The sequence below is a fragment of the Papio anubis genome, chromosome 10 (assembly GCF_008728515.1).
Source record: "Papio anubis isolate 15944 chromosome 10, Panubis1.0, whole genome shotgun sequence".
Taxonomy (NCBI): Eukaryota; Metazoa; Chordata; class Mammalia; order Primates; family Cercopithecidae; genus Papio; species Papio anubis.
The window spans coordinates 114,875,292-114,903,241 of NC_044985.1; the positions used below are offsets into that span (position 1 = coordinate 114,875,292).

Below are 27,950 nucleotides of genomic sequence, written 5' to 3' on the forward strand. Positions count from 1 at the left end.
GAGGGACAAATATGGGTGAACCTGAAAAGGAAAAGCTAAATATGAGTTGTCTTCACTGCAGATCCCCTTAGCCTAAATTTGCACTTATAACAGGAGATTTAAAATGTATATCAAAAGTAGATTGTATTGTCTACCATTTACTTAGTGGCTTATGTGTACTCATCCTCATAAGAATTGTATAAAATGTAGATGACAATACTGGGGCTTGAAGAAAATTAAGTATTTTTCCTAAATTTAATCAGCTGTCTGGTATGTGGCACAGGTTGAGACCTAACAGTGCAAAATAATATGCTGAAAGGGTGAATAAAAAATTTTGTGCTGGAAGTTCACTTGAGTCACTGGACAAGCATAGATAGGCAGGCATGATCTCACTTAAAGTTTGTATCCCTGATTAAGGTCCCATGCTTGTGCACGTTAATTAATATCTTTAAGAAACCTAATATGGTTCAGGTACCCAAACGATTTTATTTGCATTTTCCTCCTTCTCCAATAGACCCACCTGTGCTGAGGAGATGCCCAATAGTAGTCATTTAACGAACAGGTCTAGTTCCAAGTTCCTGTTATTTTGTGTGATATCCAGCTACTATCCTCCCTATCCCTTCCATCAAAACAGTTTCCTGATCAAAGGAAAATTATGACTACATTCAACTAAATCAGACTATAAATGGTCATCTTAACTCACATCCAGATTGTGATCACTGTTTTGTGCACTTATTTTTAGCTCTGTGTTCCTTTTGTTCTGTATCATGCCTTACACTTTCAAGGCCTGGAAGGCAAGGCTAATGTTTGTTTTGTTTTATTTCATTCTTAGCACAACTTTGCATATAATTAGGAACCGAATAAATTTTATGATGATGGTGGTTCTTTTTAAAGCCTGAAATTTATTGATTTGACTTCATTTCATTTGAATACCTTAACATTTAACCAGAGTGCTGGATTGTTTTCATTTGTAGCTATACAAAATTATTTTCCTCATGGAATAATCTTGTCCAAATTAGGAAAATTGGATATTCTTAATACTTAACTCTTAGGTTAAAGAGATGATTTGATATATGACATAAAATTCTTTATATAATATATTCTTGGCACATTTATATCTCATTCATCATCTTACTCATCATTATGTTTGATGACAACTGCCAGTTCTGCTACACGTAACTAACTTGCTCTTCAGTTTTGTCACCTTCATTTTCAGTGAGGAGAAGTGTATCTAGTAGAATGATTGATGAAGACTGAATGGTTGAACTTCGGAGCCTCATTGGACTCTGGTACATGGCAGGATTAATCCCATTTCGAATTCCATGTTTCTTGAAAAACTTAGAGTTCTCTGCCGTTGGATTCCGGAAGTAGATCTTACTGGAGCGTTTTCTAAGAGTTTTTACTGACTTTGTGGCCCGGTAATTGCAGGTTATATATCGGCCAAATGCATCCCGAAATGTCTTATTGAAGAGAGTGTAAACCAAAGGATTCACTCCTGAGGAAACATAGCCTATCCACACAAATATCTCCAGGAGCATTTGGAGAGTAGTTTGGTTACAGGAATCACATAAAACTAAAGTTATGTTTGTAATAAAGAAGGGACACCACATAAGCAAAAAGAGGAAAAACACAATCCCTAGGACTTTTGAGGCTCTCTGTTCATTGGAAATGGTCTGCCCTGACTTTTTTCCAATTGTGGATGTTCTTCGCGTAAGTCTTTCATCACTTGAGTTGCACAGAGCCTTGTCCTTTCGAGAACCATCCAGCATTGCCACCTTTTCCGGTGACGAACAAGGTGTTTCATCCCTTTGGAAAACTGTAGACACAGTTGACCATGTTAGGCGTTGAGGTGGCTTGTTTTTGACCAAGTAAGCCTTCTTCTGTAAAGCATGGATAGTGAGAAAGTAGGTAACAATCATAATTGCAAGAGGTGTAAAGAAGGCAGCCAGTGAGCCAAAGAGCATGAAATTGCCAAAACGTTCCTTTGTCAGCACACAAGTGATATTGTTTGGGTTGTCCACATCAGTCTCTATCCCTTTAATAGGGATTGGAATGGCAATGCCTAAGGAAGAGGAAAACAAGATAAATTGAGTCATCTTACGACCTGTAACTCTTAGGTTAGATCCTTTTAGATTGCATCCTTATAACTTTATGCTTGTTGATGCATTATGGGACCCACAATGCAGGATTTGTCAAAGCATTCATCAGTGAAGATTTGACAAACAGAACCTAAGTGAGCACATCTGTTTTTAAACAAAGAGATTGGTTAGTAATTTCAGATTTATAATGAAAGCTCCCCTAAAGCTGTAGTATATCCATGATATGGTGGAGAATGTCTTCATTTATTCTACATTTCTCATAATCTATTTTTGTTTTTTAAGCTATCTCAGATTAAGGAAGAGAAATTCAGAAGAGAAGCTGCTTTTTTCTTATTATCCAGTGTAGTTAATCTAGAGGCACTTCAGAGTACATTTATTCAGTATCTTTATTCTGTTTTATCTTTGAGGTTACAGTTTCATTTAACAGTTTTACCTTTTGATATGTGTGAATGTCTTTTAATCCTTTCCATATAAGTTCTTAGGGAAAACCAAAGTTCATTAAAAAGTGCTACTTAAAATTGGAGTGTGTGTGAATTGTGACATTGAGAGATTATGAGTTCTTAATCTTTCTTCTTCTGTGGAAGCCTGGGCAGAGCGGCACTCATGCCTGTAATTCCAGCACTTTGGGAGGCCAAGTAGGGGTGGATCACTTGAGGTCAGGAGTTTGAGACCAGCGTGGCCAACATGGCGAAACCCCATCTCTACTAAAAATATGAAAATTATCCAGGCATGGCGGCATGCGCCTGTAGTCCCAGCTACTTGGAAGAAGAAGGTGGGAGAATCACTTGAACCAAGGAGGCCAAGGTTGCAGTGAGTCAAGATCACACCACTGCCCTCCACGCTCAGCGACAGAGTGAGACTCTGTCTCAAAAAAAAAAAAAAAAAAGAGTTCTTCTATGACATAGGAAAGAAATATACCTCATGTTAATTTTCTGATCTTTAAATACCATGAAGTAAGTATTTAATATGATGTTGCTTAGTGAAGTAGCTTATTAGAAAGACAAATAATACAGGGGTTAACCTGAATCTTTTTCCTTTGAAGCAGCAGATATTTTTTAAATGTCTGAATTAACTGATCTTTAGAAACCTCTGGAATCCTTGTGTTGTTTTGCGAATCCAAGAGCACTCATCTACACACCCTTTTTATGGTAGCTAAGAGCCATTGACAAGAATACGTTCCTCAAACCCTTTCTAACAGAGGTCATTACTTTCTCTACTTTTCCTCATGTACACCACCACAAAGAGGATTCTGTATACTTGTTCTACACCAGGGGTCATTATACTACAATTTGAGGACCATTGGCCCACATTCTGTTTTTGTAAAAGTTTTATTGGCACACTGCCACTCCCATTTGTTAATAACATATTGTCTGTGGCTGCTTTTGTTCTGCAGCAGAGTGGAGGAGCTGTGACAGAAACCATACACACTCTGCAAGCCCAAAATATTTGCTGTCTTACCCTTTATAGAAAAAGTTGACTGACCCCTGCTTTACCCTCTTACTTTCAGATCACCATTCCACTGTTTCTTTCTCCCCAAAAACACTTGCCTTTTGAAGTTTATTTTATCTACTTAATACTCTCTTCTCCATCTTGCTTTTCTGCTAACCTCCATGACATTTGTTCATCTTTGTCAATGGCTTCAGTACCTGCTATAGTCTTCTCTCCACTGCTCCAGTGCCAGCATCTTCCACAACTTCATCCCATTCATGACCCTTCTAAGACCTTAATTTTATGTTTCTTGAACTCTTTGACTCTAATTATTATTATTTGCACTAAAGCCATCCACAGGTCTACTTAAAACAATCCCATATCTAAGATTATGAACTCTAATATTTCCCTTCCTTGTCCTGCTACCCTTCACTCCTAAAGAACTTTTGTTTACTGTTATTTTTACCTCTAGGTCATTCATTCGTCTCAATTTTCACATTCTCTTAACTCATTCTATTATGAGACTTCATTCATTCGTCTCAATTTTTACATTCTATTAATATCAAGACACACTACTTTCCTATCCAGCTTGTTGGTCAATAACTAAAAGTTTTCACTGGTACTTTTTATGCCCTTACCCTGTATATTATCATATTTTCTGTTGCCAGGTTATTACCTAGGATAACTGTAAATCCAAAAGAAGAGAGTGAGCTCTCTTCAGCATTTTGTAGAATTTCAAAACTGAGCTTATTGTCATCTGCATTTTCATTTTTTCAAAGTTACTAATTTGTGATCAGTTCTACAAGACAAAGTCCAATGAAGTGAAAGAGCATTGATCTTGGCCTTGGTGCTGAAAAGCTGTAAGAGTTCTTAAGCCAACTGATTAAAACCTCTAGGTTTCTTTTTTCTTACCTATAAAAAGAAGAAGGTGGATTTCTAAATCTGTATATCATGAGTCTTCCTTTTATTCTTTTTTCTCCTGCATCACTCATCACTTTGTGTTAGTGTAATTTGTTTATGTGTCTGCCTTTCTTGAGTGCAAAGATTCTTTTTCTTGATCATCTGTATATTCTTTACACTCAGTAAAATGTGATCAATTTATAAATTGATGGTATCCAGCCTTAATTTAGATACCATTTATACCAGTAGGCTGCTTACCTTGTTAGCTTGATCATATTTCACAATTTCAAATATTTTAATTATTCTTAAGGATCCGTTTCTTCAATTTTTTTCCCTTTCTCTATCTTATTTTCCCACCCCACCCCAATATACACATACCTCACACTCTCCCTCTCCCTCTCCCTCATTGCAGTGAGCTTACCAAATGTGAGTCATCTCACATAATGACTTTGTTATAGTTTTCCTCCTCTCCGCTTCAAATTTTAATTTTCACCCATTGTCTCCCATTCCCTTTCTGTAGCTGCTTTTGGGGGACTGGTTCTGCTCTGTCGGCACCTGCTTCCTAAACTAGCCTTTTCTCGCTGTTTTTAAATCTCTTCATTCTGAATAGACTTTTTCTTGGCCCTGCTTTGTTCCCACACCAGAGGAGTAACACAGCTTACTTTTACCTCCGAACTTCAAAGAGGTCCAGCCCTTATTTATATCATCATTTCAGGAATATAAAGGTCAATTTCATTGTTTTGCTTTCTTGCTGTTTTTGCCCCAGTGCTCCTACTCAGATTAGGGAGAAGTAATTTAAGTATTCCAGTGTCTTAATTTTTTGCCTCTTTGAAATATTTTTACAAGGAGGAAGCTAATCTGCTGCTCAAACCATTGTAATTTTTGCAGATCTGTTTGTTTTTCTCATACTAACATATAAGAGCTTTGAATGATTTACGCATACTTCATGATAAGAAGTATAACTTTGAGTATTATAGATGAGTATAGGGCCATAAGACGATTTAGAAGAAAAAGGATTTCTTTTATAAGTCATTTCTGAACATCAGTATGTTTTCTTTGCATCTCTTAAAGCTTTTAATTAAACATACTCAAAACACTTACGTGCAGTGACTCACACCTGCAATTCCAGCACTTTGGGAGGCTGGGGCAGGGGGATCGCCAGAGCTCAGGAGTTTAAGACTGGGCAACATGACAAACCCTATCTCTACCAAAAATACAAAAATATAAAAATTAACCAGGCGTGGTGGTGTGCGCCTGTAGTCCCAGCTACTTGGGAGGCTGAGGTGGGAGGATCGCTTGAGCCTGGGAAGTCGAGGCAGCAGTGAACCATGATTGTGCCACTGCACTCTAGCCTGGGTGACAGAGCGAGACCCTGTCTCCAAAAAAGAAAAAAACGAGAAACAACCCACTTAAGCAGACACTTAACTGCCTTTAATCTGTACACATATGTTCTGAAATGTTGGCTTCCAAGATTAATTTGTGTTCTTTGATATCTGCCTACAAAATGTTTGAGTTGTGATTTTTGTTTTTTCTCTTACAATCTTTTAAAATGTGATTTAAGGTGCATTTCATTTCTTGTTATTTTAATGTAATTACAGGATTCCAAATGCTAGCTAGACCATAATTATCTGTTGGGAAATATGAAAACTGTTCTCAAACTTAACCTTTCTGCAAGTTAGATATCTAAGCAGAAAGAAATCTCAATAAACACTGTGCAGATGGTTCTTTCTGAGGACATGAGCTTTGTTACTCTTCACACTTTTTACCAATAGTATGGTTTAGAAGCCGTATGATAAATGCAGTGACATAAGGAGCTTATGTTAATATATCAGTAGGCTGGCTTGACCTCTCATGCTGAGTTTCATTGCCTACTAGACCTAGTATTCTCCTAGCCAAGTGGAACCAAAGACTTTGTATACTACCCATACTCTGGCATTCTCTACATACCTATTGAAATTAACCACACCACTGTAATCTTGATGAATGCTGTAGCTCGTGAGTTATATTGATTGGCCTGGATTGGTTTTTTGATGGCTATATAACGATCCACTGAAATGGCACAGAGATGCATGATGGATGCGGTTGAAAAGAGAACGTCAAGGAATAACCAGGCAGGACATAGAACAAGTGGGAGGGGCCACATAGCCTCTGAAAGAAACAAAAACAAGACAAACATTTTCTCCTATAAAATGGCAACCTTCAGTCTACAGTTTTTCAGGTGATACAACTTTTGTCTTTTTTGTTACTCATCTAAAATTTTATAACTTTAACAAGATGATGTTTAACATCAGATAATGGAGACAACATTAAATTCAATATTTCTGTGGATGGTAACTTTTAAATACATTTTCTATTTTGTATAATAGTTATGCCTTTTTTCTAAGTCGGCAACAGTTTAACTTTTTAGCATTATTGTGACCTTTGCTCTTTTGTTGATTCCATTTGTGATCTTTTTAAAATTTATGTAGTATTGTGACTGGAACTTAACCTTGGTATGTAAATAACATTTATTTTTAAGCTGATGTTGTATAAAAAGAAAACATTTTACCATATACAGGAAACGGTATGACAAAAAACATATTAGAATGGGAGTCCCTGTGACATCTGGGTTTTGGGCTCACTTCTAGCAATAACTGAACAGCAAGATCCTTGTTTATAGCATTCTCTAGTTTGATGAAATAGTGGAATGATTGTTTTGACAGAAATAGTTCTCAAATAAAGATTGCAAAAGGAATGGCTTCAGATTATCTAGAAGAAAAGTAGATTATTTCCCTTCCTATATTCCATCATTCACTCCAAAAACTGGAGATATAATAATTAGTACAGACTTTTGATTTAAAAAGAAAATCTCAGGGTTAGATGTAGTACTTAATTTATTTAACAAACTCTTTACAAAACACTGCGTATCTCATATAGTCTTAAGCCCTTTAGAAATATTAACCTTAAAAAATTTTTAGGTGTGAATGTGATACTGAATATTCTGCATAGTTTTCTAATCAATTACTTACACAGATGTTCATACATATGTGAATTTAATAGGCGTTACATATATACACCCACCACTTTTCAAAGTGTGTTTACAGTTTCAAAACAACTAAAATTTTTGAATTCCCCCTAGAATATTTCCATTAGAATCCAGTTTAATGCCTGTAGAAAACAAATGTCATGCATGTGAGATTATCTAAGTCTCTTTTAGGATTTGATTGTTATATGTCTACTGATAATATATAATCTACTTTTCTTCTGGCTATTGCAGGTATATCTGACTTTGACAGGTACAAAGTGATTGTCATAATTGAAGGAAAACCAGGATAATCATCTCAGGGTTACAGAACAACAAGAGACCCTTCTATTGTGAACTGTTTAAATTTAAGGAGCCTGGGGGTGGAGAGAGATTAAAATCTCAGAACAAAAAAAAAAAAAAAAAGCATAATTTAGGGGCAGAGTTCTTAGATAGGTCTGGCTATGTTATTTTCAAGCATCAAGTAGGATATTTTTTAAAAGTCAGGTAGTATTTCAGTGAAAAATATTTGGGCACTTCACAAAGTATCCAAAAGGTAGCAGGTCTGACACATCCACTTTTTGGTGCCTTCTGTTTCCAGAGTTGGTATGTGGCATTCTGAAAAGGAATATTAAAATATTTCTTCCTAGGAACAAAATAACAAAATCAGCACAAACTTTTACTCAAAAAGAATAAATGATTGGACTTAGTTCCATGTTCAGCAGCTTCTTAAAAAGGGATGAAAGCATCAAGTGGAAGGGGTCATTCATGATTTTCAGTGTATTGCTGTAAACTTTTCATGCTTGTTGAATGGGAGGTAGGAAGAGATAGAGGTGATACATTTTAGATTTATTGAGCTGGAAGGAACCTTAGAGATTGCCATTGATCTTGCAGATGAGTAAATTCAGGTATGATTAAGTCTGAATGTAGGGGTAAGGAGGGGAGGCATTTATTTATTGAAATTTAAATATGATTTGAAAGTGTTCTTTAGAACTGCCACTCAGAGTTTGCTGTTAAGATGGAGAGTGAGGATCGGTATCACCTGGGTACTTAGATATTCGGGCTCTTGGGTCTCATCTCAGACCTACTGTATCAGACTCTGCAATTAAACAAGGTTTCCAGGTGATTTGTGTGCAAATTAACATTTCAGAAGCAGTGCTTTGGAAGACTTTCTGGGAAGGTTTGTGTCTGAGTCTTAAAAGATGCTCTTAGTGTGCTGTTGTAGGGTTGGTTATAGGCACTTGAAATGTCTCATGGAAAGGAACTAATGGGAGGCCTCTCAGAATAAATTAAGTCAGAGAAACGGATGTTTGGGGAAAATCTAATCAATTGGATTTTCTCACTCTTAGCCGTAGCATTCAGATTTTCTGTCATTTAGTGGAAAAGGACCTTGGACACAGGCAGCTTTAAAGCGAACTAACAGTCTAAGTAGAGTGAAAAGAATTATTTTAGAGTTTGTAGTAGAAACTACTAAAAATGAGGGTACATTCTAAACTGAGCTGAAGTTCTAGATTTACGACTGTAAGTAGGGTGGTAGAAAAATACTCGTCTAGAGCATTTTTTTCCACAAAATATATTTAATAAGCTTGTTATATAAAATCAAACACTTAACATTGTCCACATTTCTTCAATAATTCAAACTCACTGATATCTAACTCTGGGAGTAGTTTGTATTTTGGAAGACTTCCTAAGCTAAAAGTATATTTACATATTTACAACACATGTGAATATAACTGAAGAACTACTTCAAATAATGTTGAAATTCACAGAATTGTAGAGATTTATAGTTATAGTTTAGAAGTGTCACCAAATTGTTTGCAATCAAATGTACAGCACTAATTATGAAAAATGTTTTACCAAAAGGGGGAGAAAAACTGGGAGGGAAATATATGATGTTAAAGTCCTGTGATAAATACTTAGAAGATTAAAAAGTAATAATATACAATCGATTTAATGACCAAAAATTTTTTTTGAATCCCTGGTTGTAATTTTTGGTAGCTTCACCCAGTCTTTCAGAAGGCAGTATGCTATGCTGTCAGGAACTCTCCACTGTCTCATCAGAGCCATGCTAAATGCAGTAACAGCCCTGGCTGAAAATAAGGAAGATGATGTTAGCAACTTTGAGTTTCACACATCTTCTCCATACAGGCTAAGTACTTATGCTTACATGTATTCCTGAAAGATTAAAAGGCCCGTCACCCATTCATACCAAAAAATACTTTCTTAACATGCTTTAAAAGGATTCCTTACTTTGTTTTTTTTTTTTTTATTTTTTATTTTTTGAGACAAGATGTGACTCTCTCTCCCAGGCTGCAGTGCAAGTGATGCGATCTTGACCCTGCAACCTCTGCCTCTCGGGCTCAAGCCATCCTCTGACCTCAGCCTCCCAAGTAGCTGGGACTAGAGGCACACACCATCATATCCGGCTAATTTTTTTGTATTTTTTGTAGAGATGGGGTTTCACCATGTTGCCCAGGCTGGTCTTAAACTCGTGAACTCAAGCGATCCACCCACCTCAGCCTCCCAAAGTGCCGGGATTACAGGCGTGAGCAACCATGCCCAGCTGGGTTCCTTACTTTGGAGGAGGGAGACAAACATACATCATATATAAATATTTATCACATAAGGTATCAGAGATATTGATTGCAGTTAAGGATTTAAAAGGCAGGTAATTATTGTGTTGTATCTTAGGTTTCCTTCCTTTAAGTCCTTAGTCTCTCTAACATGTTTTAAAATGGTTTGCCAACTATTTAAACTTGTCTGTTTAGCTATTCTAGTTATGGATTATACTTCTGAAGATTAAGGTTTAGAAAATTCTAGTCATAAATCTAGTAGCCATAAGCAGGAAGCCATAAGAAAACTCATATAAAAAATATTTGTCTTTGGAATTTGACCATCTGATGCACATACTCCTAATTGTGGGCTAAGAAGGAAAGTTTGTTTAGCGCTGATTTAAGTAACCCTATGAAGCCCTGTTAGCGTCACTTTACGCAGAAAGAATTTATAAACTCATTCTCACTTAAAATTCACTAGAATTTTCTTATTACAGTTAGTGCTTTATTGTTAACAGAAATATTGAGATGTGATACAGAATTTTCTTTAAGAAAGAATGAGACTGAAATTTAAGATTAAGAGAGATGAATCTTTGTAATTCCAAGCCTTTCTGATTTCAAGTTACATGAAACACTGGTGGATAGTTTTTATGAAACTAACATAAAACAAAAAGATAGCTGCATTAAATTAATAGAAACCCTATATACAATGCAAAAAAGAAAAAGAGGCTTTTGTAAATGCCTAATAGATTTGGGTAATCTAAGAATTTATAGAAATTAAAAACAGTTCTGGGCGGATCACGAGGTCAGGAGATCGAGACCATCCTGGCTAACCCAGTGAAACCCCGTCTCTACTAAAAAATACAAAAAACTAGCCGGGCGTGGTGGCAGGCGCCTGTAGTCCCAGCTACTCGGGAGGCTGAGGCAGGAGAATGGCGTGAACCCGGGAGGCAGAGCTTGCAGTGAGCTGAGATCCAGCCACTGCACTCCAGCCTGGGGGACAGAGCGAAACTCCATCTCAAAACAAAACAAAACAAAACAAAACAGTTCTAGACACACTTGTTTTATAAAGGGACTTTTCCTAGGCTAGAGACTTTCATTCTAAAATCGTTTTTTAGTTAGTATTAATTTAGTTAGCTCAAAGTCAGAAAAGTTTATTTCTATTTAGAATAACTAAATTAAAGGTTAAGTTGGTGTTGTGAAATACTTTATTTCAAAACATTTATTTTAGGAGTTTTGGTTTTAAGAATTTCTAATTACATTTATTTGTTGTAATGTATTATATCCCATGTACTTCCACAAAGACTTAGGACATTGAAAATTTGAAACAACGAAGTGAAACAGTTACATATTTAAATAGAAAGAAAGAAAGAAAAGTGTATCTAAGAGTCAGTCTGAGGGAAATAAGTTACTAGGTTCAACTAAATTAATTACTGTTATTCTAGGGCTCTACTTTAGACTCTTTTCATTAAAATTAAAGAATAATAGCATTTCTGCAAATGCGTGAAATAATTACAAACTGAATATTAAAGCAACAAAACAAGTCCTAGATGGGTCTTGTCTTATACACAATTGTTTAATTATCTAAAGAATATCAGTAGCACAAATATTTTATTGTTTAAAATGAAGATTATGCTTTAAATACTGCCATACATAAGGGATGGTAGGAGTTGTCATTCAGTTATGTAAATTGTCATTTGTCTCCCAGACAAGGTTCAACAACTTCATAAGTATGGGCCCAGGTCTAATACCTTCCACAGAAAAGAGATCTTGCAGTCATCTGAAGGATTTGTACAAGTATAGGTCGACGCTCAAGTATTCTTTTCCACTTAATATGAAATATAACTTTAACGGAAAAGAATATTGAGATCTAACTTGTCCCTAAGAGGGGAAAAAAAATTCTGTGATCCTCTTAACAGTTACGTGGGGTTATTTAAGATATAATTGTTGGTTCTCTATGCCAAATATGAGTTTTAGCTGGTCACATTTCTCATTGGCATTTGAGAAAGCAGAGTAATAAAGGTTAAGAGTGTGAATTCTAGAATCAGTCCTCCAGGGTTTAAATCATGTCTCTGCCACTTTGTAATCTTGAACAGATTACTTATCTCTCTGCTTCTCTGTCCTCTGTAAAACGAGGATAATAGTACCTGTTTTATAGGATTGCTTTAATAGAGTTTATATGGATGATGATTAAATACACGTGAAGGGTTTAGAACAGTTCCTGGCATAAAGAGAGCACTCAATAAATGTTAGTGCTTATTACTGTTATTTAACAGAAACTAGCCAGCTAACTCAACCATGAAAACATTCCTACATAGAAACAACAAGCCAAATCATCAGTATGAAATAAGAGTGTTTGTCTTTTCTACCTGCTGTAGCAAAAGTGCATACATCTGATTCAGCTTAAAACTTTAAGCTATACTTTCAGGGGGTGAGGGAGGATGGGCTGAGAACAGTTTAACTCTGTTTAACTTTGAATTAAATTTGTCAAAGTATGTTTTTTACTAACATTGAACTTTAACGGCTGTTTATTTTATATATGATACAGGAAAATAACCTGTATGCATTGCATGCCTGGGTTTTTTATTGGTTTGGGTATTTTTGTTTGTTTGTTTTTGCTTTCTTTTGAATTAGTACAGAAACCTGAGGATTTTTACTAGAAACCCCATATCTTGATGAGGCAGACTTATTTTATCTGAAACCTGCTTAACCTTTGGGCGGCTTTTTAGTTTGGAAAGTTAGGTTATACCATTTGTCCGGAAAATAATTAGCATCAGTCCATAAATCTGGGACATAAAATGTTTCCCTTTGGAGGATGTAAAAGACTATTTTTAAAGGCATTCCAAGTGGGCTGTTCCTATAGAGTTTACAGAGGTTCTCAGTTCATGAACTTATTGCAGCAGGCAAATCATAAATAGTTCTTATGTCCAAAAAGAACATGATTTTCAAATATACATTTATCTCAGAAATTCTAATGCTTCTGTCTTTATCTTCCAGGAAGGACATAGTTCAGTTCAAATTATTGTTTAAAAGTTTATGTTTTGTTTTTTACCTTTTACCTTTTGAGCATATGAGTTATCCTGGGTTTCATTGTCTAATATGATAGTATTTTAAATGTTTTAAGCAATTTAATGCTTACAAAATTTTTTCCTGGTTTTTAAAATTTCCGCTTTATAATAAGAAGTGACTTTAATTAATTGCTTTTCTCCTCCATTTCAGAACTGGGTAGGCTAACATTTTACTGCATAAGTGAATAACTGCCATTTTTCTCTTACTGCTATACATTTGTTTCATCTCTGATTAGACTTACATCTCAACTAAATCATATTTAATTTGCATGCAGTACTCTACCAATTACTATTAGTGCTTGTAAGATGCTGGGCCCTGCTTGTCAACGTGATTGAACTCTGAAATAATAAATGACTTGCCTGATCCAACACAGGAGAACCAGGATTCAAACCCTGGGATGCCGTGCTTCAAACAGCCGTCTTTCAGCCATTTTATATACTCTCTTTCAGCTATACCAAGGATACTGTTTGAACTTATAGATCATGAGGCATTAATTAAAACTTAAGTTATAGCCAGGTTTGGTGGCTCACGCCTGTAATCCCAACACCTTGGGAGGCTGAGGCACGTGGATCACCTGAGGTCAGTAGTTCAAGACCAGCCTGGTCCACATGGCAAAACCCCATCTCTACTAAAAATACAAAACTTAGCCAAGTGTGGTGGCTTGCGCCTGTAGTCCCAGCTGCTCGGGAGGCTAAGGCAGGAGAATTGCTTGAACCTGTGGATGGAGGTTGCAGTGAACCGAGATCATGCCACTGATGCCCAATGGATGGCCAGATGCCATATTTTTCCTTGTTACTTTTTTTTTTTTTTTTTTTTGAGATGGAGCCTTGTTCTGTCACCCAGTCTAGTGTACAGTGGCGCGATCTCGGCTCACTGCAACTCTGCCTCCCGAGTTCAAGCTATTCTCCTGCCTCAGCCTGCCGAGTAGCTGGGACTACAGGCGCGTGCCACCACACCCGACTAATTTTTGTATTTTTAGTAGGGACGGGATTTCGCCATGTTGGCCAGGCTGGTCTCGAACTCCTGACCTCAGGTGATCCATCCGTTTCAGCCTCCCAAAGTGCTGGGATTACAGGCATAAACCACTGTGCCCAGCCTCCCCTGTTACTTTTTAAATCACTTATAAAATGAAAGAAAGAAAGGTTCAGAGAAACTCTTAAATGGTGAATATCCTGTCTTTTTTATATCAGCATAAGATGTTGTTTTCTTGCTCAAGTATTTCTAATATAGGTATTTTCAAGCCTTATGTTATAAGTTGTTGATTTGTGATCATGGATTTTAGGAATTATGGACAAGACAATAAAAAACTAGAACTGTAAAGATCAAGTCCAGTGCTCCCAGGTAGGAAGAAGTGGCAGAAAAATTGACCTAGCACAACTCATTTGAAAGACAATGTTGTGCCTAAGTTGTCATAATCTTGGGAAAATAGGAATTCAAACTGTGTATTGCTAAATAGTATACAAATCAGTGATTGAAAAATATCTCTCGGTATAAGGACACAAGGGCCACTTTTATATTTTACTGCTCTTATTTTTAAATTTTCATTTTATTAGACCACTAGCTAGTATAGTTTTTCTGTTACTTTCATTGAATTCCCCTGAGATAGCTAAAATTATTGTTCATAGTGATAATCTTTTATCATAGAACCAAGAACACTTGTTTGTACAAACGTCAGAAGTCCTAAAGATTACCACTACAATAAGAGTGTAAATAAAGTCTAATTCTGCTTTTTAAAGTTATCAGAAGTTCTTATAAAGGCATTAGTTTAGAAAAATCTTAGTGTTTATTACTTTGCAAAAGGTTATAAAAATATCTTAGTATTTGAAGTCAGGTTTTCATTTGTACATGCAGTTCCCAATTTATAAATTCATCCTTTGAAGTTTGTTAGAGGGCAACATGTGTTTTTTTCCTACATTTTTTCATAGAAATTGAATTATGCTTTAAATAATTAATGCCATAATGTATTAGAAAATGTATTAGATAGTGGTTCCCAGATTTATTCATTTTTTAAAAACCTACAAACCCCACTATACAACTTAATTCTGATAGTAAAAGTGTGTGTGGCTATAAAAGATTTTATTTTGTAATTAGAAATTGACAAATGTGAGTCAGGTATGGTGGCATGTGCCTGTAATCCTAGCTACTTGAGAGGCTGAAGCCAGAGGATCGCTTGAACCCAGGAGTTTGAGGCCAGCCCAGGCAACATTGCCAGACCCCATCTGTATTAAAATAAATAAATAAAAGTAAATTTAAAAGTTTAACATTTGGAAGAATGAAATACTATTAAATATCTATCAATTATTTAAGACATAAATATGAAGACATTTCACATATTTTATGTTAACATATGTTGGGTTTTCTGCTAATTATATTGCTATCTTGGGTACCAACATTTTTTAAATATACACTTAAAATTTTCGGCTGCTGGATACCTATTTTTCTATAGAATACATAGAATTATCTTTGTTATCTTTGTATTTTGTTTGTTAGCTCACTTTAATTCTGTGGTACTTTACCTTTTAAGATTCCTTAACTATTTAGCTGATAATTTAAATATCTACCATGGTATTTTGCATATAACTTAAAATATTTTTGGTATTTATGGGCTCAAAGATTTTAAAGCTAAAATTCACTTCTGCATCATTCTTTCAATTGCATGTATTGAATGACGTATTAAATGTTATGGTAGTCTGAAATAAGCATTTTGACATTCTCTGTTTGCCTAGCAAAGCACAGTTTGAAAAGTATGATTTTACATCTTAAGCTACTATTATGTACATGGAGATGAGAGCTGGAATCATATGCCTGTACAATATTTATCAAATATGCATATATATTTCTACCTAATACTTTCTTTTAAGCTTTATTCAGAATTAAGGTACTTTATGTTCTCTATTATAGTAAGACTTCTTAATTATTTTTCATGGTTTCCTGCAGTGTTAGATTACTTAAAATATTACAAATTTATAAGACAGAGGGAGATAGACTGTTAATTATTAGAAAGTCTAATTAAAGCAGTAGAACCTTACTCATTACTGCTTGTCCTGCCACATAATTTTCTTGATTTATTTTAAAGCCCAGGTAAATGTTGATTTAAAATGGAAGGTTTAAACCTGTTACCATCTGATAATAGTTTTAGATATCTTTCTGTTATTACTTATAAAATTGTAATGTGTAAAACCTGGGTATAATAGTTGGAATAGCAGGGGTTTTTTACTTTCTAATAGTGGATTCTGGTTTAATAAATTTTACTTCTATAACTTAAAATATTTTTATCTTCATATAAGTAAATATAATTCTAAGAAACAATATCTGCCAAAAGTAATCATTTTCCTTAGGTAGTTTATGAATGGAATATCAGTTTACACCAAGCACTGAATAAGTTAAATATCCTTTTAATGCTGATTCCAAGGGTCTAGGAACCCTCATAATTCATCAGCAGAATTATTTGTGTTTACCCAAATTTTATAACTAGAGATAATATGCATGAATCTGGAACTACTTATATCTATTTTTTTATTATAACAAACTAAGATTTCAGTGTCAAACTATACTGTACCTTTTATTATCACAATAACTAGGTTTTAATCCACTTATGAACTTAGAGGTCTATCAAGAACACATATGTCCATATATCATAAAAAATTAAATAGATGAATCATGTCTTTGGACACTCTGAGCCAAACCATTTCCTTCAGCAACTAAACATAATTTTTCTTAACATGACACTTACGAAGGAATTGTGTTCGAGTTTATAATATACAAACTATTAAGAGCTATAATAAGGATTTTTGGACAATTCCAATTTTAAACTGAGGTTTAGCGATTTAAATTGGGATTTAGTGATTCAAAGACCTTATCGTTAACCCAGCACATACCTGTCCCGGAAGTGTCCTAGTTATTGCTTTAAGGAAAAAAAGTATCAATGTAGAAAAGTTAAGGTATAGACCTATTCATTGTAATTTATAGATAATATATTCAGAATCTATAAATATCACTAACTTGAATGACTTTTTAAATGATTTTATTAGATAGCTTAGGAGGGAGAAAAATGGCTTCCAAAAAATATTTTTTTCTCTTTAAAACTGATGATCAACCATAGAAAATGATGTAAAACAAGGGACCGTGTACTTGCCATATCTTTAAATAGTCCAAGTTCATCTTTTATTTCAACAAAAATAAAGATTAAATGAGTGCCCATTCTCTAATAGTATATCATAGTTCTGTGGTTTGATGGCACAAACAAAGTGAAATACTTACCAAACATTATTGTCAAGAGGGCAATTGGCATCACAAACAATCCAACCAGCAAATCAGCCACCGCCAAGGACATTAGAAAGTAATTAGTAGCATACTGCAGCTTTTTCTCCAGCGAAACAGCCAGAATAACAAGGGTATTTCCACCAATTGTGGGTATTATCACCATGAGTATCAGAAGAGCTGCCCAGTGCAGTTTATTTCCCTGTTCCTCAACAATCTGTTTCATTTCCTCTGGTATTGATTCTGTCTGTAATCCAGACCAGTTAGAAGAGATAACGTGAACAAAGGTGCTCTGCAAAATGTGCTCAGGCATTGTGCTTTGAAGTTCAGACACTCTGTAAGAGAGAGCCATTTGCTGTTTTTCTGTGATTCAATCCCGTTCCGAACAGTGGTCAGCATGGTTAGTAGCTAAACTGGTCATCTGTTTTTTTAAGGCATTGTACCCATGTCAAACACTCGAAAGCCACAGTTGACACATTCCTTTAAAAAAAAAAAATCCAAGTTCTCTAAAATGAGCTTATATACACATCTGTCCATGTTTGTAGGTAAGATCTCCAAGTATTTATTATTTTCTAAAGGCTTAAATTTAGAAGAGCTCGGTGAAAAGAAACTGATAGCTGTGGGAAAAAAAAGGATATATATATGTATATATATATTTAGTTTCTCTCTCTTTTTCTACCGTAGTTGTAGAGTCATGTTTGAACTTGCATGCCAGAGAGTTCCCCCTAGATACAAAATGCATATATTGCATTATTTTATTCATTTCTGAAAGTGGTAAAAACTCTTGAACTTCATAGCCCTTCCCTTAGTAAGTCTGTTGTGCATTTGTGACAATGCAGCCAGTTCTCCAAGTATACTATATTTCTGATATTCCTCAGTTAATGAAACAGAAGACACATTAATTTTTTCAATGGTTGTAATAAAAAGTTAGGTGTTTCCTGACCCTTCAATGTCTTTTTACCTTTACTTACAGAAGAATAGAAAAGTCGAAACACAATAGTTCAGAATAGAACTTTTAGTATGTGCTGACCACCCACCTGGAAACACTCCAAGCCCAACAAGGGTCTAAATGAATTATTTACCAGCTAGGAATCCTTATATGTAATTGGCTTTGTCTGACTAGGTTTGTAAGTACTAATATAAATGTCATTTTAGATTTCCTTTATTTTGAGAGAAGGAGAATAAATAGATATTACTAGGATCCATATAATTGTTTTTAGTAATTTCATCTCTCATGGTGTATTTTTGCAACAATTGTGTTCTAAATTTAATCACTAAATTTGCCAAATTCAAACCAATTTTTTTTGTTGTTGTTTTAAGTAGTGTTTTTTTGTTTTAACCTTCCCAGTTGCCTTGAGAAGAAAGGGAAACCAAAAGGAAAATTAAACCATTTATTTGTTCATCAAATGTACAAATCACATTTTAAAAAACTCTCCTTTAGCATTACTAAATTTTTCATTTTGATTTTTAAACCGCTGAATAGAAATGAAAGTTTATGATAGCAGAATTCTTGAAGATTAAAAAAAAAAAAAAACCTTTAGATTAATTCCATATGTGTTTGTTAAATGCTTACCTCTGGTTTCGTTGTTATTTTACCGAGCATGTCATCTTATGTGTTCACTGGACTTGCTTGCTGCTGTGACTGAAATCCTCCTCCCATTGACTTATTCTGAGCCTCCAGCACAGGCGGTTGAAAGCAGTGAAACAAATATGTTGGATAGCTGCAAGCATGCCAAGGAGGTTATTTCCTCTTTGATACATTCATTTTTAGAGAGTAGCAGCATTCATTGTAATTCTTAAATCACTGTTAAGCATGTTGAACCAGTTCATGGCCCTTATTCAAGTTATATTTTTAAGAGCTCTCTTTAATGTTTGGGGGACTGTAATAAACTTGATCATTTTAGCTTCAGATAGTTTTGTTTGGGATTACGCCTGAGCTGTTTTTCCCATTTGAGAAAAAATAAGATATAATCTAGCTATTGTAGAGGTTTCATTCTATGAAGATTCTGCCCTTTTAAAAGCCTATAGTGATTTCTGCAGTTTCTGTTTCTAGCAGTGAAACAAGATTCTTATCTAGCTTTTGTGCCTTTGCTGTGGAACACCATTAATTTGCTCTGGTTGCAACCTTATATAGAAGAGCACAGAAAGGCCTGAATTCTACATGTATACATAGGTTTTAGCAGAAACTTTTTTACTGCTTATTTTTAAACAGATGATCTCTTGGTTTAGGAGTGGTTCACAGCTTTTTTTCCCTGTAGATTTTACATTGAAGAAAATACAAGTAATGAAAATACTTTTTTGCCTTATTTCAGAAAATTGGTGTTTAAATCTTAATAGTTATGCTATTTAAGTTTTCTCTAAGACTAGCTTAATATTAGAACTTCAGCATTCTCAAGGTTTCCTTTTAAAATATCATTATAGATGCATATTTTTAATTAATTACTTATAAATCAGTGATGGCATTTGTGCCCTTGTTTCAAATTTGTATTCCTTTGCTCATGTTGAATGTTATTGGAAAATACTTAGTTCATTTTAGCTCTGCTGAGCACTTCAGATTTTATTCAGTATTTGCTGCTTTTTTAAAAACTCAAAATTTACTATATTAGAAAAAATACTTGTGAAGAATTCTAGATGAAATAATACTCAATAGAAATCAGATGTTTGTTAATGTACCAGAATTTCTATTCAGGAATATGAAAATATTTTAAGGCAAGGCACGGTGGCTCGTGCCTGTAATCCCAGCTCTTTGGGAGACCAAGACAGGTGGATTGCTTGAGTCTAGGAGTTAGAGACCAGCTTAGGCAACATGGCAAAACCCCATCTCTACAAAAAAAAAAAAAAAACACACACAAAAATTAACCAGGTGTGGTGGTGCACACCTGTAGTCCCAGCTACTGGGTGGCGGTGGAGGAGTTGGGGGTTGGGGGTTGAGGGTCGGGGGAGACCTGAGGCGGGAGGATTTCATGAACCTGGGGTAGGTCAAGGTTGCAGTGAGCCAAGATTGCACCACTGTGCTCCAGCTTGGGGTGACAGAATGAGATCTTGTCTCCAAGATAAAAAAAGGAAAGAAAAGAAAATATTTTTAAATACTGCTTAGTTGTGAGTTACACTTTGATATCTGTGCTTGTGAAGGCAGATAGGGATCTGCAAAACAAGTAATGTCAGATTGAAAACGGCAGCACCGGCCGGGCGCGGTGGCTCAAGCCTGTAATCCCAGCACTTTGGGAGGCCGAGACGGGCGGATCACGAGGTCAGGAGATCAAGACCATCGTGGCTAACACGGTGAAACCCTGTCTCTACTAAAAATACAAAAAAACTAGCCGGGCGAGGTGGCGGGCGCCTGTAGTCCCAGCTACTCGGGAGGCTCAGGCAGGAGAATGGCGTAAACCCGGGAGGCGGAGCTTGCCGTGAGCTGAGATCTGGCCACTGCACTCCAGCCTGGGCGACAGAGCGAGACTCCGCCTCAAAAAGAAAAAAAAAAAAGAAAATGGCAGCACCATTATATCCAATGAAAAAACTTGTATGAAATAAGCCTTTATTGATTTGTTTATAGATAAAATTTTTTAAATATTAAGTATATTATAAAAATGCAGTCATTATTGTATTTGCTGGTATTAATCCTTTTACTCACATTCACTCATTTTTTGCCTCAACTTGTAAAAGTAAGATTGGTACTTGGATTTTTTTTAATTTTGTGTTTTTAAGTCTGTTTAATGCCTAAGGAACATAACTAGTTAGAACAGCTACTTATTTGGCAATCTCAAGTTATGGGAAGCGTAGCTGAGAATCAAGAAAAAAGCAGAATAATAATAAATACATAGTTATATAAAAGGATAGTTGAGTCTCAGCAAATAACTGAACCTGTGCTTTAAAACCCTAAGTACTTTAAGTAGAAAGTAGCCTCTAAGTCCCCACTCCATCTTTTCACTCTCCGCACACACACGCGCACAGACGTATACACACACACAAAACTGCCTCTCCCCCTCTTTAATGAAAATAACATTTGTACATGGTGGTAAATGTAGATAGTACAAAAGAATGTTGAGTGATAAATTCGCTTGAGACAATTTTAATAAACATGTTTCCCTGCCTACTCCAGATGTGAGTAACAAGTTAAAAGGTGAACAAGCACTTTGATAATAGCAAATAGGGTCAACTGAAACAACAACAACACCCCCCCCCCAAAAAAAAAAAAACCAAGAATTTAAATATATAAACATGTAGGTCTACGCAAAGTAGATGCTTGTAGCTTTTTTTTTTTTTTTTAAGACAGAGTCTTGCTCTGTTGCTCAGGCTGGAGTGCAGTGGCGCAATTCAGCTCACTGCAACCTCTGCCTCCCAGGTTCAAGCAATTCTCCTGCCTCAGCCTCCCAAGTAACGGATTACAGGCACCTGCCACCAGGCCTGGCTAATTTTTGTATTTTAAGCAGAGATGGGATTTCGCCATGTTGGCCAGGCTGGTCTCGAACTCCTGACCTCAAGTGATCACCTGCCTCGGCCTCCCAAAGTGCTAAGATTACGGGCATGAGCCACTGCACCCCACGCCCTTTGACAACATTTTATGTGGCGTAGTGATGGATAGCATAGTGATGACCTCTGTGTACTTAAGAAAAGGCTAGATCACGTTCACTCAGCTGTGTTTTGGGTGCCAATAAATGGTGAAATGAATTTTTTAAAGATTTCTATCCAAATAATAATAAACATGAAAGTATGAGTCTTAATGGTAGAGTGAAGTTTTTAATATCTGGAAATTTCGTTTGTGTAGAGTATTTCCTTTCCCAAAAACTTCGGGTAAAGTAACTCTTACTAAAATAACTTCAAGCTCAGACTCAGCCTCTAATCTAGCAATAACCAAAAAAACCTAATCGGCTCGATTTTTTCTAAGACAATTGAATTTTCTCCCTGAGGCCTTTTTAATTTATTGAGCAGATTCTGTCTTTGACCGAAAAGGGCACTCTAATATCCTTTATAGGTCTAGGAAGACAGCTTAAATATCAGCCAAGATCCCCCATTTTTTTACCTCTCAGTCATAATACCTATTAAGCAGTAACCATTAAAGAATGTTTAACGTGACAGGGATTGTATCTGCTATGTATTCATTTGTGAAGTATTTACTAAGTGCCATATGCTCATGGAGATGTATTAATGAATAAGATAAACATTTTCTATCCTCATGTAATTTATAATTTTATGGAGGATGCAAACAAGTATGTTGGTAACTATAGTACAGACATGGTAGAGCTAAGACTAGCTTACTTCAACAGGACCTACAGTGGAGCTCAAATATTTCTCAGCTTTCTTTTTATTCATTCCTCTCATGTCCATACTCTTTGACAAGATCAGTGAAAGAGCTGAAACTGTAAGAATAGCTATTTCAAACTTAATCTGTTCTCGTTAGACTCCTTCATTCTCTCCTGAATGCCTGTTATTTTAATGAAAGACTTTGATAAATCAGAAACAAGCTCCCTCACCTTTCACTGTCTTCTCAAAATGTCTTTCTTTTCATCCATCCTATCCTTCTTTGAGATCATGTTATCATTCTTTTCCACAATTGACTTCTACTTAGGTTCTTGATCCCAACTCATATGTATAGGAAGTCTGTGTTGCTTCCTCTGGCATTAGCAGCCTATACCAAGAGTGTGATAGGCTGCCATCTCTACTGTCAACGGCTAGTCTAGGAGTGGGGGTGTGGTAGGCAGACAGTTTAAAATGCCACAGTGTTCTCTTACCACAAAATAGCACCTTCTTCTTTAAGCCCTCCCCTGGTTAAGTTTTTTACTGGATTCCTGTATAAAAGTTGATCTAGACAACTTTTGCCAGGTTGTTATTGCCAGAATAAAAGAATACGATTTTTTTGTCATTGAAACTCTAGAGTACAACCTGATGTCATGAAATGGTGATGTCCTTTCATCAAAAGACTGCTATACCTGGAATTAGAGTTGATAATCATAACCCAAATATCTTTTGGAGTAGATTTGCTCAACTCTGCATGTCCTCAGTAATCACAGTAATCAGCTATTAGAAATAGACTTTTATCATTAGAATACTTGTTTAAATATCAGAAGTGATTTAAACTTTCTGAGAATCAGAGTACATTTATGTACATTATTATAAAAATCAAATGCCAATAAAGTTCTCAATAAATAGCAATAAGTTGATGGCAGCTCACTCATACTGCAAGACTTTTCTTTGTTTGCTGATGAGAAATGGAAACAAGTGTGCTAATAATGCTGCAGCTTTGAATATTACAGATTTCTCTGGGTCCAGGAATGCAATCTGAGATTTTTAAGAGCTCTATGTGTTATGGTGACACAGCAATTTCTTTGTATAAAGCTTGTGACTCTTCTTCTTACATCTTTAAAATTCCCTCCCTCTCCCATTTTAGCAGCACCTGAAAAGAATTAGTCTTTTTGGAACTGTACCAAAAGCTTGCCTAAAACTATACTAACTTTTAGTTTTCTGAAGTCCAGGAAGATGACAACAAATACATTGTCTTTCAGTAAATTTGTAACGTTTGTGGCACAGTCTGTGTGGTTTTGTTTTTTGCTTTTCCTTATGGTACGTTATATGTATTCACTATATACTAAACTGGTAGAGTTAAAAGCTACAAATAGCAGTATCTTGGAATATGGAGGTACAAAAAACAAAAGTATGTTTGGGAAAGAAAATTGTTTTCTTTCTCAGCTTTTTCCCTGAAAATGTTTTATGCCACAAAATTCAAAAAAGCATAATATCTTCCCCCTACTTTTTTGTTTTTTTACCTGTAATGGCACTGTTTGTTTTTGAGACAGAGTCTCACTCTATCACACAGGCTGGAGTTCAGTGGCATTGTGTCAGCTCACTGCAACCTCTGTCTCCTGGGATTAAACAATTCTCCTGCCTCAGCCTCCCAAGTAGCTGGGATTACAGGCACCCACCACCACGCCCGGCTAATTTTTATATTTTTAGTAGAGACAGGCTTCACCATGTTGGCCAGGCTGGTCTCAAACTCGTCCTCAGGTGATCACTCATCTCGGCCTCCCAAAGTGCTGGGATTACAGGCATGAGCTACTGCGCCCAGCCAATGGCACTGTTGTTTTTTTATTATTACAAGTTGTATAAACTAGCCAAAGAATAAAATAAAGGATAACAAGAAAAGTTGCTTGGATTCCCACAACATGTAGCTCTGTCATTGAGTACACATACAGCTGGCAACTTTATAATTGTCTAAGTATATATATTTTTAAATAACATATCAAAACATGTGAAAGAGCTAAGTTATAGGTAACACATTCTGTGCTAATAAAATGGTCTACCAAGTATTGATTTTTTCCCTCTCTACTGCCCTCCCCTAAAATAAAGTCCACTGTTTTTCCTGTGATTTGACCATTTCTCAACATTTATTTTTCTAAATATGTTGTTTTGTTTTGTTTTTTGAGACAAGGCATCACTCTGTTGCCCAGGCTGTAGTGCAGTGGTGTGATCTCGGCTCAACTGTAGCCTTGACCTCCTGGGCTCAAGTGATCCTCCCAAGTAGTTGGGACGACAGGTATGCACCTCCATCCCCAGCTAATTTCTGTATTTTTTATAGAGATGGGGTTTCACAGGGATGCCCAGGCTGGTCTTGAACTCCAGGGTTCATGCATTCAATCCTCCTGCCTCGATCTCCCAAAATACAGGCATGAGCCACTGTGCTTGGCCAGTTTTTCTAAATATGTTTATGGAGACATAGAAATAAGATTTATTGCTGATTAAGGATTAGTCATTTAAATACTTTGTTATAAATGCTGATCCAAGGTATTATAACAAGCTGGAGGAATTGTTTTGTGTTGTTATCTAAGAGGCAAATGTTTATACAGAAGAAAGATTTAGGGAGTGTCAGAATTACTGAATATAAATGAAAGAAAGTCTAATGGACTGTTACTAATGATTTAATGTATTTTCTTTTAACCTGTAGGTTCTCTCTTCATCTCTTGCCTTGCCCTCTTTCGCTTTCTTTTCTTTCTCCTTGCAATTTATTTGTTGAAGAAACAACACATTTGTTTGTTTCCAATTGCCTTGTTTCAGTTCCTGATCACCTCTCACTGGAAATAACACAGTGATTCCTTAAATGATCTCTTGTCTTGACCTTTCTTCCATTTGTTGTGGTAGAGAGAACAGAGACTTAGAATCAGAAAGACCTGGATTCCAATTCTAGTGCTGCCATTTATTAGCAGGGTGACAATCACTAAATTTTGTTATTTCTGTTTTGTTTCCCATGGTATGAATTTTGCTGATTGCGTCTTTATGTGTAGTTTAATGTGGTGTTTGGTCCTTCATATTTCCTGTAAATTGGTAGTTGAATCCAGAAGCTTGATCACATTCAAAAATTTTTAGTGGGGTAGGGCTGGTGGTATGCACAGTTATTTCCATTTTCATGATGTTAGCAGTCGTTGATAATCATGCTGCAATCTATTAGTTCATTATATGTTACAAAATGGTGATACAATTTTATCATTTATTAACTGTTCCTTTAAAAGTTTATGTCATATATCTCTCTGTGTGTGTATATAAAGATTAATGTGCAGGAGTTTTGCTTTCAGTGAATGTTTGCATTCCAGTCATTGCTTAGAAAGGTTTTTTGTCCTTTTAGAGTTGCCTGCTGAAACATTGAAGTAAACATATAAGAATATTATGGTTTTACCGTACTCTTGAAAAGATTGAATGTCTAAACTATTTAATAAAGAATTTGTCATTCCTTGTCTTAACACTTGTTTTTTCTAAAGAATGTGTCAGAGTTGGAACTGTTGTTAGATTGAGACACTGTCAGGTTTTTTATATGCTTTTAAGTTTATAGCCTTCATGGTCTATTTCAGTCTTTGTTGCAATCAGCTAGGTAAAGTTCTGCATTAGGCTCCTGGTATTTATGTTTGCAGGCAAAATTTTTTCTAAACCTCATGAAATGTTAGTGCCTTTTAGGAAACAAAACTTAAGTCTAACTTCTGTCCCCTTTCCGAAGACTCTTCTACTAAAGAAAAAACCTTGAGTTTTGTGATTGGTTTAAGAATAGTATATATGTTATCTTTTATTTACTCTTTTATAACAGGTAAAAATGACAAAATAAATGAAATGTTAAGACAGATTTTAGGATAAACTATTTCCTGTGAGTCAGTTTTCCCTGGAATATCCTGCCCTTGCAGCCAAGGGGCAAGTTGATAAGTATTCTGCATGCCATTAGTTCCCTAACAAGTTGATGATGAAATTCTGGAGGTCTGAACCCTAAATATAACCAGTTTTCTAGGTTTAATATTCAGCTTGTTTTATATTTTGATAAACCCTTGGACATCAAATATTAGTAGCCAAATTTCTGGTTCTGATCCAAAACCAATTTCTGGTTATGCATCTAGATTTCAGTGATGATAATATAGTATTTTACTCTACTACTCCACCAACTGTCCCCAGCATACATAAGGAGGAGCAGGTATTGTTTTATGAATAAGGCAATTAAGGCTCAAAGAAATTTAGTGATTGTCACCCTGCTAATAAATGGCAGCACTAGAATTGGAATCCAGGTCTTTCTGATTCTAAGTCTCTGTTCTCTCTACCACAACAAATGGAAGAAAGGTCAAGACAAGAGATCATTTATATTTCCAGTGAGAGGTGATCAGGAACTGAAACAAGGCAATTGGAAACAGAAATAAGATTTAAGGGGTTCTCTTGACTTGGCAGCAGATTATATGTGGAGAGTGAGGGAATAGAAATGTGAAGATATGAGTTTCCTAGGTATGTCAATGAATGGTCATAGTGGGAAGAGAAAAGCAACCTGGAGAGGGATACCCTTTTTTATTCCTATCTTTGTGGGTTTTTAATGTTTGATTGAGGTGTTTGTGGTATATTTGGTTAAAGATATCCAATAGGCACTTAGAATTTCAGGTTCCTACTCAGATTATTTGGAATCTGTTGTTAAGAGAGTACATGGGAATTAAAGAGAGACAGGCACTTTTTTTTTTTTTTTGAGACAATGTCTCACTCTGTCACCGCGGCTGGAATGCAGTGGCGTGATCATAGCTCACTGCAACCTCCACCTCCTGGGCTCAAGCCCACCTCAGCCTCCTGAGTAGCTGAGACCACAGACGCACGCCACCACACCTGGCTAATTTTTGTAGTTTCTGTAGAGACGGGGTTTCACCATGCTAGCCAGGCTAGTCTCGAAATCCTGGACTCAAGCGATGGGGGCAGATATATTCTTAATCGCTGTGTACTGAGTTAATCCTCTAACACTGTGGCACTTACCTAATGAGAATTATAAATTCATAATTCTACTAAGGGACTATCCTAAGGCTTATAGCCTCAAAAATTCCCTCTGAATTCTTACCTAGCATTATAGGCACATAGCCACAAAGGTGGTTTTTCCCAGGGCACTGGTTGTCCATTGCACTTTGGATAAGCTGACCCCCTTGATGTGTCTAAATGTGGAAAATTTGATTGTGTAATTTATGGTATTGGGGGTTGGGGGACCACTTTCAGGTAGTTAGTTCCCTAGAGTCTGGGGGAAGAATGCCCTCTGTGATAGCCCCATTTAGAATAGTGTTTCTGCCTATCTATGTATATTGCTGTTTTTCCTCCTTTAGTAAAGATGAATTAGAGGGGAAAAAGAAAGACACCATATTCTTGAAAGCATCTTGTTTTATTAATGTTGAGGTT

General features: G+C 35.9%; 2 protein-coding genes and 1 pseudogene across 2 annotated transcripts in view; 2 read left to right on the plus strand and 1 right to left on the minus strand.

Moving 5' to 3' along the window:
- The window catches only part of PSMD1 (proteasome 26S subunit, non-ATPase 1), a 120,816-nt gene that overhangs the window by 52,845 nt on the left and 40,021 nt on the right, over positions 1–27,950 (plus strand). The gene's annotated exons all lie outside the window — the stretch shown is intronic.
- On the minus strand, positions 862–18,955 carry HTR2B (5-hydroxytryptamine receptor 2B). The gene is made up of 4 exons (XM_003908063.5): positions 18,862–18,955; positions 17,289–17,905; positions 6,354–6,554; positions 862–2,041 (listed from the first exon to the last, which is right to left on the minus strand). Exons 2-4 carry the CDS (start codon positions 17,638–17,640, stop codon positions 1,149–1,151), a joined length of 1,446 nt encoding a protein of 481 aa, XP_003908112.3. The 5' UTR covers positions 17,641–17,905; positions 18,862–18,955; the 3' UTR covers positions 862–1,148.
- LOC116269325 lies at positions 27,614–27,788 on the plus strand (annotated as a pseudogene).

Bases quoted from the DNA above. Each gene is read 5' to 3' on its own strand.
- HTR2B (XM_003908063.5), bottom strand. From the start codon at position 17,640: ATGGCTCTCTCTTACAGAGTGTCTGAACTTCAAAGCACAATGCCTGAG. The intron at 6,555-17,288 runs GTAAGTATTTCA...TGTTTCTTTCAG, and splicing joins CCTCTTGACAATAATGTTTG to AGGCTATGTGGCCCCTCCCA. The intron at 2,042-6,353 runs GTATGTAGAGAA...CCTCTTCCTTAG, and splicing joins GGTGTGGTTAATTTCAATAG to GCATTGCCATTCCAATCCCT.